Source organism: Callorhinus ursinus, unplaced genomic scaffold (genome assembly GCF_003265705.2).
Source record: "Callorhinus ursinus isolate GAN/ISIS: 27379988/994484 unplaced genomic scaffold, GSC_fseal_2.0 scaffold43, whole genome shotgun sequence".
NCBI classification, from domain to species: domain Eukaryota; kingdom Metazoa; phylum Chordata; class Mammalia; order Carnivora; family Otariidae; genus Callorhinus; species Callorhinus ursinus.
In genome coordinates this window covers 9,897,002-9,915,353 of record NW_027397105.1, presented here as the reverse complement: position 1 = coordinate 9,915,353, position 18,352 = coordinate 9,897,002, and the positions used below count along the sequence as shown (strand labels likewise).

The 18,352-nt window shown below is 47.8% G+C and overlaps 2 protein-coding genes across 8 annotated transcripts in view; one reads left to right on the top strand and one right to left on the bottom strand.

Moving 5' to 3' along the window:
* The window catches only part of PIGL (phosphatidylinositol glycan anchor biosynthesis class L), a 123,553-nt gene that overhangs the window by 85,546 nt on the left and 19,655 nt on the right, over nucleotides 1-18,352 (top strand). The window lies entirely within an intron of this gene.
* Nucleotides 4,799-18,352, bottom strand: part of CENPV (centromere protein V) — a 13,999-nt gene continuing 445 nt past the window's right edge. The window contains exons 2-6 of the mRNA XM_025863914.2: nucleotides 18,008-18,347; nucleotides 15,217-15,315; nucleotides 13,927-13,996; nucleotides 6,497-6,611; nucleotides 4,799-5,198 (exon numbers count right to left, since the gene is read on the bottom strand). Of these exons, the coding sequence (XP_025719699.1) occupies nucleotides 5,074-5,198; nucleotides 6,497-6,611; nucleotides 13,927-13,996; nucleotides 15,217-15,315; nucleotides 18,008-18,347 (749 nt within the window). The 3' untranslated portion in view covers nucleotides 4,799-5,073. The remainder of the gene's footprint in view (nucleotides 5,199-6,496; nucleotides 6,612-13,926; nucleotides 13,997-15,216; nucleotides 15,316-18,007; nucleotides 18,348-18,352) is intronic.

The following is an 18,352-nucleotide window of genomic DNA, read 5'->3' as shown; positions in this document are numbered from 1 at the left end:
ACAGTCAGTTGAGCGCCCCACTCTTGGTTTCCACTGGGGTCACAATGTCAGGGTTGTGGGATTGAGCCCTGCCTCGGGCTCTGTGTCTGGGCGGAGTCTGCTTGAGTCTCTCCACCCCTCCCCCTCATGCTCTCTCTTTCTCTCTAAAATAAATAAATAAATCTAAAACCACAAAAAAGAGTCAGATGTTTAACCGAGCCCCCCAGACACCCCGATGAAGGTTGCATTTTAATTCAGTGAGAAAGCATTTAATAAATGTGTATGGTCGATCAGGCATTTGGAAGAAGACAAAAACGCCCTACCTTATACCAAATACAAAAACACATTCTAGGGCACCTGGGTGGCTCAGATGGTTAAGCGTCTGCCTTCGGCTCAGGTCATGATCCCAGGGTCCTGGGATCGAGCCCCACATCAGGTTCCCTGCTTGGCGGGAAGCCTGCTTCTCCCTCTCCCACTCTCCCTGCTTGTGTTCCCTCTCTTGCTGTGTCTCTCTCTGTCAAATAAATAAAATCTTTAAAAAAAAAAACCAAACACATTCTAGATGAATTATAGATTTACATGTAGAAATCGAAATATTAAAATATCATTTAGGAAATTGCGGAGACTAAATGCATACATACGTTGGAGTGGAGTAGACCTTCCCAGCCAGACTGGAAACCCAGGAGATGTAAAGAAAAAGACAGGTATTTCACAACAAAAAATTTTTAAATGTTGTAACAGGCAAATCTAAATGGGTAGTAAACATGAAAAACTCTTCAGCCGAAGTAGTAGCCAGAGTTTGCCAATGAAAGCAAAAATGAAAATCCATTTTTCAGGGGCTCCTGGCTGGCTCAGTCGGTAGAGCAGGTGACTCTGGATCTCAGGGCTGTGAGTTTTGAGCCCCACGTTGGGTGTAGAAATTACTTAAAAATAAAAATTAAAAACAAAAGAAAAGAAAATCCATTTTTCACTGAAGGTGGTGATTGGACTAGGGTGGGAGAGTTTTCTAGTAAGGAAATTGAAGACTGCAGAGGACATGAATAGGTATTTCTCTCTCTCTCACACACACCATAAATGGGAAAAAATAAGTCACACTACTAATTAAAGAAACACAAATTAAAAGAAAATGCCACTTTTCACTTTTCTAACTTGCAAAGATTTCTATAAATAATAACGCCCAGTGTTCTGTGGGTGAGGGTATGGACACATATATGCTGCTGGAAGAATCACAAGATGGTAGAACCTTCTGGAAATCAGTATATCAAAAAAATTCAAATGTACGTATCCCTTGAGTCTGCAATTCCACGTGATGCATTTATTCTCAAGAAATAGAAACTAGGGGCGCCTGGGTGGCTCAGTCGGTTAAGCGTCTGCCTTCAGCTCAGATCATGGTCCTGGGGTCCTGGGATCGAGGCCTGAGTCAGGCTCCTTGCTCAGTGGGGAGCCTGCTTCTCCCTATGTCTCTCCCCCAGCTTGTGCTTTCTTCTCTCTCTCTCGCTCCCAAAAATAAATAAATAAAAACTCTTTTTTTTAAAGATTTTATTTATTTGAGAGAGAGAGTGAGAGAGAGAGAGCACACATGAGAGGGGGGAGGGTCAGAGGGAGAAGCAGACTCCTTGCCGAGCAGGGAGCCCAATGCGGGACTCGATCCCGGGACTCCGGGATCATGACCTGAGCCGAAGGCAGTCGCTCAACCAACTGAGCCACCCAGGCGCCCAATAAATAAAAAATCTTTAAAAAAAGGAACAAAAATCCCCCCAAAAACAATATATATGTTTTCAGTGCTAATACATACATTACAAAACATACACAGAAAATAAATTTTAAAAGGATAAATTAAAATTCCAACATTTTCTTCCCACAGATCAATGGAGCATTTCCTGGAGGATACATACCTCCCTGGAGACCACCCATGTAGTCCGTTGGTGGTAAAAAGCATCAAGGTTAGCTGGTGCAAAAAAGAAATGTGTAAAGTCAGTGAATTCTGTGAAAAGTGACCCTATGTCAACCCTTGTGGAGAGACAGAACGGGATGGGATAGCCACTGGAAGCTACAGAATGTTTATGTTCTTGGGACCACAAGAGGTTGGGGAAAAAAACATAGTTCTAGTTCGGTCAGAGGTCTTGGTCTTGGTCAAGGCTGATTCCTGCTTCTCCCCGCTGTGCCAATTCTCACCGCCATCAGTGGGGCTCCCGTCCCTTTTCTGATAGTATAAGAAAAACCCACATGGAAAGTGGCATCGACAGTAAATAAAAACTGATTAGCGTGTCTAATTAAGTGCACTTGGGGAGAGGTCTGAGGCGTTTGGAAGAGGCAAGGTCATACGGGAAAGAATTCTGGTTCTCTCTGAAGTGTTCACCGGAGACTACGAGCTCAGAATGCTCAGGTGTGACTTCTCCCGTAGATCAGGGCCCAGTCCGTGCAGATGCTCATATGGCGGGAGCGCCGCTGCTTGGAAGGAAACGCCAGCCAACAGCCAAAGCGGGCTCTCTGGGAACCCGTATTCTAGCCTGCAACCAGAGTAACCACACTGTCCCATAGTGGAGGCATAACCACTGCCCTGGGAGGCATTCTTCCTGCCCTGGAAGGGGGGATGGAGGAACCAGCCTTGAGCTTCTCATGGGTCACAAAAGCAAGCACCGGCCCTTGGGCCTCCAGCTTTAAAGGGAAGGGTGATTTCAGGAAAGAAAAAAAGAATCTGAAAGAATTCCCATCACTTGGATATCCACTAACTCAGCCAGTTGAGGCTGATCTGGGGAAATTCTTGGGAGTCTTTAGAACCATTTCCTTCCTCTAGTGAATGCAGAAGATATACAACAAAGATCCCCAAATATCCAAATGTATAAAGAGGCATGGGAAAGAATGTTCGTTGTCAATATTCACTGGAAAGGAAAAACCGGAAACCCAATTTTCCGTGGAGAAAAACCAACCAGTTAAATAAACTATCTCCATACTATGCAATTCCAAATCACAGTCAATAATGAGGACGTGTATTGATATGGAAAGACCCCGATGTCATTAAAAATGCAAGCGGCAGGGGCGCCTGGGTGGCTCAGTCCTTAAACAAGTCTGCCTTCGGCTCAGGTCATGATCCCAGGGTCCTGGGATCGAGCCCCGCATCGGGCTCCCTGCTCCGCGGGAAGCCTGCTTCTCCCTCTCCCACTCCCCCTGCTTGTGTTCCCTCTCTCGCTGTGTCTCTCTCTGTCAAATAAATAAATAAAATCTTTAAAAAAAAAAACTTAAAAAAAAAATGCAAGCTGCAGAAAAGGCACAGGATGACTCCACTGAGGGTTCTGAAAGGTACACAAAAGTATGTTTTCATGCAATCTTGCAATAGGAAAGGTAGACTGGGTATTCGTGTTTTCCCTGTATAATTTCTCACCAGCTCTTTCTAGCCTTAAAGTAAACGTGCTGTCAGCCGACTTGGAAGAGGTGATGATCACACAGAACCCAGTCCATCTGTTATTTCTCTCCGTGTTCCTTCTCCTTGGCTAGTCTACGTCACAAAGTCAGTGCATGATTCATCAGTCTCCCTAAACAAAGAGCGAATGTTTATTAAGCATGTGCCATTATGTATATACTCAGTGTTTGGTAGCGAAAGGAATTCTTTGGGAAAGTTGACCTGATTAAAATAAGCAGCAATGGGAAGCAAGGTTGCGGGGGCAGGGAAGCAATCAAAAGACTCTGTAGCAGGCCAGGCATTCCTCTCCTGTTCAAAGTTGTTCAGGGCGGGCGCCTGTTTGGCTCAGTCGTTAAGCGTCTGCCTTTGGCTCAGGTCATGATCCCAGGGTCCTGGGGTCGAGTCCCACATCAGGCTCCCTGCTCGGCGGGAAGCCTGCTTCTCCCTCTCCCACTCCCCCTGCTTGTGTTCCTGCTCTCACTGTCTCTCTCTGTCAAATAAATAAATAAAATCTTTAAAAAAAAAAAACCTACAACAACAACAAAGTTCTTCAGGGCTTTCCTAATGCCTGGAAAATAAAGGCCAAATTCCTGAGCTTAATATCCAAGACTGTCCACGGTCCGGCTTCTGACACATTTTTCTGATCTTTTACTTCCTCCCATCAGAAGCTTCCAGTCCAGTCTGGCTTTACTCGGGGCCCCAACCTCTGTTCACACAGTTACTTTTCCATTCGGCCTTCCTAAGTCTTGCTTCATTTAAAAACAGACTCCAAGTTGTTGTTCAATGGGTATAGAGATTCAGTTTTGCAAGATGGAGAGTTCTGGAAGTTGGTTGCACAACAGTGTGAATGTACTCAACACTGCTCAACTGGACACTTAAAGATGGTTAAGACAGGGGCGCGTGGGTGGCTCAGTTGGTTGGGTGTCTGCCTCCGGCTCGGGTCGTGATCTCAGGGTCCTGAAATCAAGGCCCGTCAGGCTCCTTGCACAGCAGGGAGTCTGCTTCTCTTGCCCCCTTTGCTCCTCCCCCAGCTCATGTTCTCTCTCTCTGTCATATAAATAAATAAAAATCTAAAAAAAGAAACCCCAAAAACAGAAGCTGATTTACCTTTTTAAAAAAATGATAGTCTAATAATAATAGTCTAATAACTGGGAGACTATCCAGTGATAGTCTCCCAATTCTTTCCTAACCAGCCCTCTCTCTCCTTTGAACTGCTAGGGCTCTTATGTTTACAACTCATGTGGCTTTCGATCTTGGCCAGTCTTACAAGTGTTTCATAACTATTCATTTGTCTTCTCATCTCTCCCCCCCAGTTTGGTCGCACACATTTTAAAAGCAGTCGCTAAATACCTGCGATTAAATGCCTGGCCTCAGAACCAAAATCAAAGCGCAGAGAAAATGACAAACCACAGTGACTGCTTTCATGTTAAAAATATTTATTTTTCTAAAAGATCACACAAAAGTTGAGAAGAGAAAGGATGTCGACTAGCCTACATCAAAATCTGGGCTGAAAGGACAAAGAGCTGCCTAAAGAAGCTGGTGGCTGAGCGAACTGCGGAGATCGGGGTGGCCGCGGGCCAACGGGACCAGTGGCCTGGGTCAGCCACACTCACGGGCCCCACCGGTGCGCGGTGGGCCCTGCACGGCTGCTGGCTCCCATCGTTCCTCCTTTTCGGGAAGTGAGACGCAGGAGCTCACTCCTTAGACATGTTCTTGATGGTCTTGTGCTCCTTCATGGCCTTTTCCCAATCGGTCCCATTGAACTCCTCAATGACCACGCTCCGCACAGTGCCTTCATCCAGGCAATGTGGGGCGATTCCTGGGGGGAGGTGACACAGAAAAAGGAAGTTCCCAGGTGCGAACGAGAGCGGGGCCTGGGCCGGCTGGCAGACAAACCCACACCTGCAAGCATTGGTGGCGATCCACTGTTAAAGCTTACGACCCCACAACGTCAGCTTCCCGACTCCCTTTCCTTCCTGGCGCGTGGGGGTCAGACTTCCTAAGCCAAGGATGCCAGGGCTGGATAGCACTCAGTACCAAGCTGAGAGCACAAAGTATCAAGATCCAAGCCTAGAACAACCTCTGACTAGCAGCCTGAAGAATTCACCGGACTTGTCCAGGGTTTTGATAGAACTTTCTAAGTATTAAACACCTGCCCACCTTTATAGGATTTTCTACTTTCCAAAAACCTTTCTTGATTCTTACAGCAGGCAGGAAGACCTCTCCAAGTGGTACATGAAGAACACACAGCAGCTGCTAAAGAAGTGGGGTGGGGAGGGGGCACATGGCTGGCTCAGTCCATGGAGCACGCGACTCTTGATCTCAGGGTTGTGAGTTCGAGCCCCACATTGTGTAGAGATTGCTTTAAAAAATTTTTTTTTAGGGATGCCTGGGTGGCTCAGTGGGTTAAGTGTCTGCCTTCAGCTCAGGTCATGGTCCCAGGGTTCTGGGATCAAGTCCCACATCGGGCTCCCCCTGCTCTGCGGGGAGCCTGCTTCTCCCTCTCCCTCTGTCTGCTGCTCCCCCTGCTTGTGCTCTCTCTCTGACAAATAAATAAAATCTTAATAAAAAAAAAAAAAGGAAACAAGATTTCTTGACTGCTACTTTCCACACTGCAACTGGTGTCATTCCCCACTCAGATCCAGGTTGGACCTGAAGAGGAGGGGCTTGGGGACTTGCATTGTTTATATTTCAAACAAACTGAAAAAATTTTTTTTCAAACAGAATCTTTCCTAACGGCATTATCAACACTCCTCACTCTTGCCTCCTTCACACCCTGAAGCATCCTCGGGGTGAAAGTTCCCTCCCTTACCACCCTGCCAGCCCCCCCAGGCTCATGTCGTCTCCTCCGTCTACCCCTCAGTGTCAGCCCCCAGCGACCAGCAAATGAAGGCAGGATCTGGGTGGGTGCCCAGAGGCAATCTTCCCTCCCATCACTGGGAAAGAGCGTTGCTGAACAGCCCTGTTCTTCTAAGACCCCCACGTGCACGGGCCCCGCCAAGCAAGAGGCAAAGCCAGAGAGGCCAGCGCCAGGCCTAGCAATCGGCGTATGAACCCGGGGCAGCCGCAGGTGTCCCCGAGTCCCCCCGGCACGGACAGCCGGCCCCCTTCACTCACCGAAGCCTCCGGGGTTGGAGCGCGGAGTATAGAAGCTCTGGACGCCGCACCTCTTACAGAAGGTGTGCTGAGCTTTGTGCGTGTTGAACGTGTATGTGGTTATGTTCTCAGCTCCCTACGGGGGGAACGGGCGAAAGAGACGTTCTCCTTTTACAAAGAGTGTTTTTGGTTTTTGTTTTTTTTCGGTCATCAAAAAAAATTAAATCTTTTAAAAGGCTCCATGGGGAGGGGATGCCCTTCTGTAGGGCACCCTCTCAGGGTTATGAGGAGGACATGTCCAATCTCCCACAGAGACAGAGGCGTCTGGAGGACAGGGACCTGCCTACGCTGCCCAGAGCCACGTCAGGCCGGAGCAAGGCGGCTCGTGGCTTCTCTTAGTCAAGTGCACACCGGCTGACTCAGCCTTGAGCTGTCCCAGCTCCACCGCAACACAGCGCGTCCTATCCACGTCAGGAAGTGAAAATGAAAATGCCTGCCTCCTAGGCCTCAGAGGGGAGACAGGTCACCCTAGCGACGGGCTCTCCATGTCCCCGAACAGCACTGCTCAAGATCTGGAGACAACTGTTGACTGTATTTGAATTCACGTACAAAGGACAAACCAGGAAAAGAATATTTGCCAGACGTCACGGTCACAGGGCTAATTTCCTTAATGGAGAATATAAATGGGAAACTGGGCAAAATGACAGAGAAGAAGGAAAACAAATCCCTCCTTCACCTATGAAATGATATGCACACTCAGAAACAGCAATGAGGTATTTTTTTTTCACTGTCAGGTAGGTACAAATAAAAAAAAGTTGGTTAACTTCATACCGAGTATGTGGACAAATGCATGCACTCACATATCAGTCACGGGAATATAAATTGGTAAAATCTGGCAACATCTACCAACATTTAAAAAGGTACACATCCTTTAACAAAGAGTTTATCCTACAATCAAAATTCCATATGCATCCAATGACACGTACATAGACATTCTAGCACTGTTTAGAACAAGGCTAAAGGGGCGCCTGGGTGGCTCAGTCAGTTGAGCACCCAACTCTTGGTCTCAGCTCAGGTCATGACTCAGGGTCATGAGATCAAGCCCCACGTCGGGCTCCACTCTCAGTGCGGAGTCTGCTCAAGATTCTCTCTCCCTCTCCCTCTGCCTCTGCCCTTCCCCCCACTTGCTCTCTCTAAAAATAAATAAATCTTTTTTCTTAAAGATTTTATTTACTTATTTATTTGTCAGAGAGAGAGTGCACAAGCAGGAGGAGAAGCAGGCTCCCCGCTGAGCAGGCAGCCCGACACGGGCCTCGATCCCAGGACCCTGAGATCATGACATGAGCCAGAGGCAAACGCCCAACCAAGCGACACAGGCACCCTAAATAAAATCTTAAAAAAAAAAAAAAAAAGACAGTTCCACTTCCAAATACTAATATGGAACAACCTCCAAGGTTAAACATTAAGTGAAAAAGCAAGGGATAAAATAATTTGTATACTATATTATCATTTCTATTTTTTTTTACCATTTCTATTTTTTAAAAAAGGATGTACCTTGGCCTGTATATATATATATATATATATATATATACACACACACACACACATATATACATATATACATATATATACATATATATATATACATATACACACACACACACACATTCATATGCATATGTTTCTTTACATATATATTTATAAAGAAATAGCCAAGAAACAGTGGTTTCCAAGGAGAGAAACTGTGTGGCTGGAGGGTCAGGAGTGGAGGTTCTTACCAGACTTAGACCTTCCCATCCTTCTCGTGCAGCCTGCCACCCAGCACCGCAGGACAGAACAGCCCTCAGAGCTCTGTGCCTCCCGTAAAAACAGCTCTGAGTTCTCATGCCACTACCCAGAGAAGCAGCAAAGAACAATTGCTAAGTGGTCCTAAACCACCCAGAGTCATCCGATAGGACACTTTCCCCCAAGAAATGATCGGGGGCAGTGGGCAGAGAGGGGCTGCCTCACACTTCACCTTGTTCATTACTGGAGGTCACTCAGCGACATTCAGACCCTCATCCGCACGGTATTCCATGCACCTGCCAACCTGACTCCGCCACCCACGGCCTGTCACCGTCACACTGCCATATACTCTACCTTTCTGGCGACGTCTGTTTTCTTGCCCCATCGGAAACCACCAATGACCGCCCTGCTGGCCAGTCTAATAGTTGCTTTTCTTGACCACTAGATTCTGAACTGGTTCCTTTTAACCTGACCTCTCGGTACCAGTCCTTCCATTTTGAAACAGGGGTCTCTGAGGACAGCACACTCGACCGACTTTCCTCCTTCGCAGGCCCCTCTGTTCAACCCTCTGTGAATGTCGGCGAGCCCCAGGGCTCTGGCCTCGGCCCTCTCCCGTCACCGGCCACGCCAGCAGCCAGCTGGCCACACCCAGCCTCTCAGCTCTCAGCATCGAGGAGCCAGCAGCTCCAGAAGTGGAGGCAGCAGATCTGCATGCTCTCAACGCCAGACGTACGCACCCAGCGGCCCACGGCCCATCTCTGTCCTTGTGACTGCTGACGACATCTCAACTTTTCCGAGAAAGAGCCCCCGATGCTCACCCTGCCTCTGAAATGGGGGTTCTCAGCATGTGGCCCCAGGATCAGAACATCACCATCACCGGCGACCTCGTAGGAAATGTTGATCCTTGGGTCCCGCTCCCAGACCAAGAGAATCAGGAGTGGGGCCCAGCAAGCTCCCTAACATGCCCTCCACGTGATCGTACACTCGCTGAAGTCTGAGAGCCACTACTCTGAAATAAATCTCAAATATCTATTTTCTTTCCATCTCCATGACCGCCACCCGAGCCCGTGTTTCCATCTCCTCTCGCCTGGCCACCCCAGCAACCTCCTAGCTGCCTCTCTGTCGCAGCGGCTACCTCCCCACACAGTCCATTCCCCACCCAGCGGCCAAAGCCAGCTTTGAAAGCGCTGAAGCAGGCCTGTCACTACCCTGCTCAAAACCCTCCACGGGCTGCACACTGCACAAAGAATAAAAGCTGTGTCGGGGTACCCGGGTGGCTCAGTTAAGCCTCCAGCTCAGGTCTGCTTCTGTTCTGGGGAGTCTGCTTCTCCCTCTGCCCACCCCCGCTCTCTTTTTCACTCTGCTCTCTAATAAATAAATAAAATTAAAAAAAAAAAACCAACAAAACATCAAATCACTCCTTCTAAAGGCTGGGGCCAAGTATGGTGCTCTAGGGCACCAGGAAATGCACTGATAAGCAGGCCCAAGGAGGAAATAAAGGGGGGAAAGTACCAATTCTGAGACCCAAGAGCTTATGGCTGTACCTGGTGGCGCCTTCAGGAACCATCTGTCACAGGTGCTCAGGGGCGAAGCTGAGCTGGGACCATAGCCTCCGGCATGCTGCCGAGAACAACTGGCATTCTCTGGGTGTACAGGGAAAACAGGGAGCAGTGTGCTACCCAAGGGTCCCCCTCATCCACCAGGCACCCACAAGAATGATCAAGAAAAGGAGACAAAGTGGCCCCAAGTGTCCGGGATTAAATCTCACTCCCCAGGAAAGGCCAGGACTCACGCATTCCTTCACTCAGTTAGTGATTCCTTCTGGACACGGAGTGCCTACTCAATGCCAAGCCTGCAAGGCCAGGAGCTGGTCAGATGTGACTAAAGATGATGCTCGGAGACCCCAACGATTTCACAGAGGAGACAGACGTGGAAACACACCATTACACCAAAGAAGAGTGAAGTCTGTCAGACCACAGTGGGGGCGAGGGGAACCAAGGATGGAATGAAAGCCCCAGCCCACCCCATAGTAGTGACACTGTGCCAAAGCCTTTCCTTTCTTTCTTTTTTTTTTTTTTTAGATTTTATTTATTTGTCAGAGAGAGAGAATGAGAAAGCACAAGCAGGGGGAGCAGCAGAGGGAGAGGGAGAAGCAGGCTCCCCGCCAAGCAGGGAGCCAGACAAGGGACTTGATCCCAGGACCCCAGGATCACGACCCAAGCTAAAGGCAGACACTTAACTGACTGAGCCACCCAGCCATCTTGCCAAAAGCCTTACTAAAAAGCTTGTATTCTTTTTTTTTTTTTTTAAGATTTTATTTATTTATTTGACAGAGAGAGAGAGCGGCGAGAGACAAGCAGGGGGAGCACCAGAGGGAGAGGGAGAAGCAGGCTCCTCACTGAGCAGGGAGTTGGACACGGGGCTCAGGACCCTGGGATCATGACCCACGCCGAAGGCAGATGCTACTGACCGAGTTTCCCAGGTGCCCCAAAAGCTTTTATTCTTTGACCAGCGATTTTATTTCTAAGAAAACTGATCCAAAAGACATAACTTCTAAATTACCGGAGATTTATGCACAGGGAGGTTCACCACAGTGTTGTTTATAACTGGGGAAAAAAAAATGGCACCCGACCTAGAAGTTTAAACATAGGAAACTGCTTCTGGTACATTCACATAACAAAATATCCTGCGGGGAAAAAAGTGCTGCAAGTACAGGAATAACAGCATAAGTAAGTTAGGAAAGGACTGTGGGGGAGGAAGAGATTCGGGGACCAAGGGGAAATGGAGGGAAGACTTACTTTTGTACCTTTCAAAAATCTGTACCAAGCACAAGAAAACTCCCCGAAATAATAAAATTACAATTTTTTAAATCAGGAAGACTCAACAATATGCTGCCTACAAGAGACTCCCTTCAGACCTAAAGATACATGTTGATGGAAAGTAAAGGGATGGAAAAACATTGACCAGGCAGATGGAGGCAAAAAGAAAGAGGGGAGAGCAATGCTGACATCAGACCAAAGAGATAAGAAAACAAAGACCCTAACAAGAGACAAAGGACACTACGTAATGACAAAGGGAACAATCCAACAAGAGAACGTAACGGTTGGAAATATCAACGCACCCAACATGGGAGCACCCAGATCCATCAGGCAACTATCAACAGCAATACGTAATAGTAGGGGGCCTTAACCCCCACTTCCATCGATGGGTAGATCACCCAGACAGAAAATCAACAAGGAAACAGTGGCTTTGAAACTTTAATAATTTGAGCAAACTGGAGTGAGTCTACTTCTGGGCCTCTTGATTCTCTTCTATGGATCTGCATCTCTATCTGACCATGTTAACACTCTCTCCATGACTATGTGTATAGAAGAAGCTTTCATATTGAGTGGAGTTACTTTTTCCCACTTCATTGTTCCCTGTGGACATTATTTTAGCTATTTTAGGGCCTGAGAATTTCCATATGATTTTTACAGTAACCTTGGGGTACCTGGGCAGCTCAGTTAAGCAACCGACTCTTGGTTTCAGCTCAGGTCATGATCTCAGGGTTGTGGGATTGAGCCCCTCTTCGGGCTCCACGCTCAGCAGAGAGTCTGCTTGAGATTCTCTGTCTCTCTCCCTCTGCTCCTTCCCTGCTCATGCTCTCTCTCTTTCTCTCAAATAAACAAATCTTTAAAAAAAAATGTAGGGCAATCTTGTGTATGTCTGCAAAAGCCTTCCTGGGATCTTGATAGACATCACACTAAATCTATAAACACTGTGGGGAGAATGAACATCAATACTGTGTTGAGGTTCCCAGTCCATGGACATACGATATCTATCCACTTATTAAGTTCTTCTTTAGTAACTTCATCGGCTTCCTGTAATATTCAGTACATAGATCAGGGACATGTTTTGTTAGTTGAACACCTAACTATTTAATTTTCTTTGCATTGCTTGAAATGGTATGATGATTTTAATTTCAGTTTCTTAGTATTCATTATTTTTTTTAAGATTTTATTTATTTAATTGACAGAGAGAGAGAGACAGTGAGAGAGGGAACACAGCAGGGGGAGTGGGAGAGGGAGAAGCAGGCTTCCTGCGGAGCAGGGAGCCCGATGCGGGGCTCGATCCCAGGACCCTGGGGTCATGACCTGAGCCGAAGGCAGTCCTTAACCAACTGAGCCACCCAGGCGCCCCATCCTAGTATTCATTATTAGTATTAGACATGCACTTGATTTTTAAAATTGAGATATAATTCACATGCCATTAAATTCACCATTTTAATGCCAGAGCCAGGGAAGAGGGGGGCAAAATGGGTGAAGGAGGTCAAAAGGTACAAACTCTCAGTTATAAAATGGGCATGGAGGGGCGCCTGGGTGGCTCAGTCAGTTGAGCATCTGCCTTCGGCTCAGGTCATGATCCCAGGGTCCTGGGATCGAGTCCTGCGTCGGGCTCCTTGCTCAATGGGGAGCCTGCTTCTCCCTCTCCCTCTGCCCCTCCCCCCTACTTATGCTCTCTCTCTCTCTCAAATAAATAAATAAAATCTTTAAAAATAAAATAAAAGGGGTGCCTGGGTGGCTCAGTCGTTAAGCGTCTGCCTTCGGCTCGGGTTATGATCTCAGGGTCTTGGGAATGAGCGCCACATCGGGCTCCCTCCTCAGCAGGAAGCCTGCTTCTCCCTCTCCCACTCCCCCTGCTTGTGTTCCCTCTCTCGCTGTGTCTCTGTTAAATAAATGAATAAAATCTTTACAAAAATTAAAAAATAAAAAATAAAAATAAAATAAAATGGGGGCACCTGGATGGCTCAGTCGTTGGGCATCTGCCTTCGGCTCGGGTCGTGATCCCAGGGTCCTGGAATCGAGCTCTGCATCGGGCTCCCTGCTCAGTGGGAAACCTGCTTCTCCCTCTCCCACTCCTCCGGCTTGTGTTCCTGCTCTCGCTAACTCTCTCTGTCAAATAACTGAATAAAATCTTAAATAAAATAAAATGAAATAAAATGGGCATGGTGACTATAGTTAAGAACACAGTTGTTGCATATTTGAAAGCTGCTAAGAGAATAAATCTTAAAAGCCCTCATCAGAAGAAAAAATTATTTTTTAATTATGTATGTTGTCAGACATTAACTAGACTTAATCGTGCTGATCATTTTGCAATATATACAAATACTGAGTCATTTTGATGTACCCCTAAGACTTAATAATGTTACATGTCAAGTGTACCTCAATAAAATTTTGAATTCACCATTAAAAAAATTGTTGAAGATATATATTCTTCATTGGGAAATGATAAAAGTCGATCATAGAACAGAACAAAAGGCAAAATCCTATTTTGATAACGACATATACAATGTCATTGTTAATATTATTTAGCTGTATTTACCCAGGTAGAAAATAATGCACAAGGATATACACCTATATATATCAGTGGTTACTTTTGGTTGATAGGATGTGAGTGATCGTATTTATTTTTTGGTTCTATTTTTAATGTTTTCACAGTAATATCAAGTACGCATCCAAAATATAAAGGGGAAAAATAACATAACCTTTCAGAAATACGCGTGAAACCCAGGATGACAGGGACAATAGAGCTCTCTGAAGAGGTCCTGCTCTGCTCCCTTCCGCCTGGCCCTCCATGGGGCACCTGCTGTAAGCCAGGGGCTCCTCACGCCTGCTCTTAGCACTAACCTTCAGGAGCTTGAAGCGAGAAGCCGGGACAATGAAGTGTCTATTCTGCTTCTTCTTGCAGATGCTGCAGCTACAAAAAGACAGAGGAATTCCCAGGTTGTAAACAAGCATCTGTACCCTCTGGGGGCCCAACGGGGCCCAACGGGGCCCAACCCAGCATGTCCCGAGAGCCGGCTGACCCCAGAGGGGAAGCCCCTTTCGGTGCCATTCAGGGAAGGGGGAGCCCAGGCAGACGCACAGGCCTCTGCTCGGCAGTCAAAGCCACACACCCCTCGGAAAACCAGGCCTGTCACAACCACATCCCTGCTGCCCACCCCACCCACCCCCCAGTTTATTACAGTGAAGGGAACTGTTGGATTCTAGAGACGTTTATAAAACAAATATCAGACATAGCTACAGTCTGCGCCTCTGGGATACACCGACACCAAAAACGGACAAGGAAGCCTCCATTTCCCGCTTCCCTCCTCTGTCCATCACAGAAAGCCTAGCTCTGAGTCAAATGGGTCCTCTGAGTTATCACCTTCGGGATGAAATCTAAATCCCCTTTTCAGTCCGTCTTGACAAAAATTCCTGATTTCATACAGAATTCTCTAACAGGACTGGATCCTGTCGAACAATGAGGTATGTGCTATTGGTTCGGATGTCACTGTCCTTGTTCTATCACAACACCTGGGAAGGTGCTAAAAGGCAACCCTCCACAGATCCTGGCAGAACCATCTGCCTCATCTAGAACAGAGCCAGAAAGCCTGGAACATGGTAAGCTTCCCAGGGTATACACCCTCTGCTCATTTCCCCTCCCCCTGTGCCCAACTCTGGACTCCTATGAAGACTGCCTAATCAAGGCTTTTCATTCAGTTCCCCGGGCTGACCTATGTCCAGAGATCACCACTCCCTGTCAACCCACCAATGGTATGGTCTGAGGGGTGACGCTGAGGGGCAGAAACTGGAGGACCCTAGTCTGTGTCCCCTGGGGCTCTGCTGTAGGAGTGAGCTCACTCTCTCTCTCTCTCTCTCTCTCTCACACACACACGCACGCACCGAGCAGGCCCAGTTATTTTTAGCCCCCCCATGTTTCAAATAAAAATCTTATTATTGAAAACATCTAGCACATATGAAAGGAAAAAAAAAATAGAACGAACTCTTATGTACCCGTCATCTGAGGCCAACAATTATCAGCTCCCGGCTGATGCTGTTTCATAGGTACCCTGACTCCCCAGATGCTGCTTGAAGCGCTCGCTGCGTTTTAACTCTTAAGTCCTTCCAAGCAACTTGGGAAGAGAAAACACTCACTTGCAGTCGAAGATGTGCAAGTCGGCTGAGGCCCAAACTTCGAAGCGAACTGCTCCACAGTGGCAACCTCCCGTGTGCTTCACCAGGCCCTGGTATTCACTGAATGAAACCACAAAAAATCAGAAAGATAAGGATTTCTGAATAGTCGGGCAGGACCTCGGCGCCCTAGCTTCTGCTTTTTCTCTCCCTCGTTGTTGGAAGAAGGAAGCAAGATGGGACAAAAGTCTTCTCTACACAATGGCCCCATGTATTTCTGTTTTTGAGGACATACTGGCAATTAAATAAAACAAAGAAAGAAAAGAAAGGATTCAGTGCCTTCTTTCCTCTGACCTCTCTTTTTTCAATTTCTTACATTCCGTGAAGTTGCAAAATAAAACATTCCAGAAATACGGGAAATGGGAGTTGGGTGGAGGATCCTAATCCCACCACTCAAACATTATTTATATGTCAGATACCTACGAAGATTTTTTGTGAGCTAGGCACGGGGGAGAGAGCGAGCAGTAAACAAGATACAGTGGGCGTGTTCCTGGCCTTACCAACCATATGCAGTCATCAAACAAATTACCCAAGCAATATTTAAGGGACTGTGATAAAAGCAGTACAGGCAGCTATGAAGAAGTGCAACAAGGAGACCTGAGTCTGGTGGTTTGGAAAAGCCTTCTTCTGAGAAAGGCTCTTGGAATTTTGCTATATTCCCCTCCAGGATTTTGCATATGCAGGACTCTTTACAGAGCTCTACGTACACATTACATACTATTTTAATCCTCTCAAAACATATATAAGCCAGACCCTTGGTTGAACATTATCAAGTTTGAAAAATGTCAAATTGCGCTCCAAAAGGGCCAAATGCTCCTCAGTAATGAGAAAACACTTCACTGTACCCACTCAAGCAATGATTACCGGAAAAATAGCTTGCGGCAGTTTTAATTTGCATTTTTTTGATTTATAAGACTGAATGCTTTTCCCTGTTTCTTTCCAAGGTGAATCGGTTAACTTGATGTATTTAAAATCTTTCTGCATACACAAATAATGCTCATTGTAAAAAAAAAATTACAACACTTGATTATGTTAAAAAGGAAAGTCTCTGGTAATCTTAATGCCTGGAGGGATCCACAATTAACTATTCGCTATATATTCCTCCAGACTTCTTTCTATATGGTAACCTTTTAACAAAAACAGTGCAGAGTTATACATTCTTTTTGCATATAAGTGAGTGAGTTTGGGTTATTTAAACAAATGTACGTACTCACACCAATCTAATGGGTAAAAAAAAAAAAATCTTGTCTTCTATCAACGTTTAAAAATCTTTTTTCTTGACCATTTATCAAGTTTGTTTTAAAGTAAAAATTTACTTCAAATTTGAGTTTTACATTTCTGAGCATGTTTATATCCCCTACACTTAGCAACTGGTGGCTCACCACAGGGGGTCAAAAATGTTTAATGAGGAATAGAAAAAAAAGTTCAGCCCATAATCCAAGATGATAAATCAGAAAGTGAAGCGCACAGGAAACCAAATATTTTATCTCTGAGAAGACTCATCCTAACTAAGAGAATTTCTTCAGGATTAAGGACAAAAAAAACATTTTTGTTCAAGAAAAGGAGTAACCCTCAGGCTGTTATGCAAGTGTTAGGTTATCCTCGTTTTTTTTTCTGTGATTTTGATCGCTCTTTGTAATTCACAAAATAATGGACGCAGAGATAGATTATCGGGGTGCTAAAAATACTTCTCTGTAGCCCAACTATTCTTTTTTTTTTTAAGATTTTTATTTATTTATTCACGAGAGACAGAGGGGGGGAGAGAGAGAGAGAGAAGCAGAGGGAGAAGCAGGCTCCCAAGGAGCAGGGAGCCAGATGCGGTACTCGATCCCAGGGCTCTGGGATCATGACCTGAGCCGAAGGCAGACGCTTAACCATCTGAGCCACCCAGGCGCCCTGTAGCCCAACTATTCTACAGGACAGAGATCTAGATGCTATCACATTTGGAGACAACAAGGCAGCCCTTACCAGAGTTAATAGCTCATTTCGAACATCCCGGACACTGAAATCCTCCCCTGGCCATCTAAGGACCTGGATGGAGGTTCTTCTGCAGGAGCGAAGCTGGGGGAGCGCGAGGGAGAGCGAGCCACCCAGGAGCATCAGTCGGCGGAGAGCGCAAGGCCTCCCTCTCCCCCACCCCCCTTGGGTACCCGCGCCGCTGTTCAGAATACCGAGCATCGCTTTGCGCGCGCTTCTCCCCGGGATCAATACCCCCTCCCCCGCACTCCGCTCGCTCCCAGGGAGCGCCTGGAACAATAACGGGATCTCGCCTCCCGGTGGGTTCAAAACTATCCAAGCTTTTCTCCCCCCCCGCCACCTCTCCCTCCCACCCACGCTCCAAAAAAACACGTGCGCAAATATAAAAAGCGAGTCAGGTAGGCGCAAAGTCGTGGGGTTTAGCTTCTTCTCACTGGGAAAGGCCCCCGCGCCCTCGGCGCGCCAAGAGGAGAGACAGCGTCCCGAGCACGATGGCTGTCCCCGGGAAAGACCCTTTGTGTCCCAGGACGCGGCGCGGCTCTCCACACGCTCCCGGAGCGCAGCGCCCCGTCCGGTCCAGGGCCGCAAGCCCGCACCAAGCCAAGGCAAGCGGCCGTGCGAATGAGGGACGCGCCCGGGGCCACCACGGGGCCACGCGTCGGTCACGGTGCGGGCAAGACGGAGGGCGGAAAAGCTGCCCCGGCCCGCGCGACAGCCGCTCCCGCACCGAGGGGGTCCGAGGGGCGCCGACTCCCGCGCCCGGCCCGGCCGCACTCACAAGGTGTCCAGCAGCAGCTTGGCGGCGCCCTCGAAGGTGAGCCTCTGTCGCTTCTGGAACGTCTCCCAGCGCTCCCGCTGGTCGCCCAGATCGGGCAGAGTGGCGGCCGGGGTGGCGGGGGTCGGCGGCGGCCGCGGCGGCGGCGGCGGCGGGAGCAGCGGCAGCTCCGGCGGCGGCTGCCCCGGGCCCACCTCCCGGGCCCGCGGCGACGACTGCCTCGGCCGCCGCTTCGCCGACGGCTGCCTCGCCGCCGCTGGGCTGTCGCCCCCGGCCTGACCGGTGGAGCGCCGGGCGCGGCTGGCGCTGGGGGCCGAGGGGGCGGCCGCGGGGGCCACGGAAGCTCCG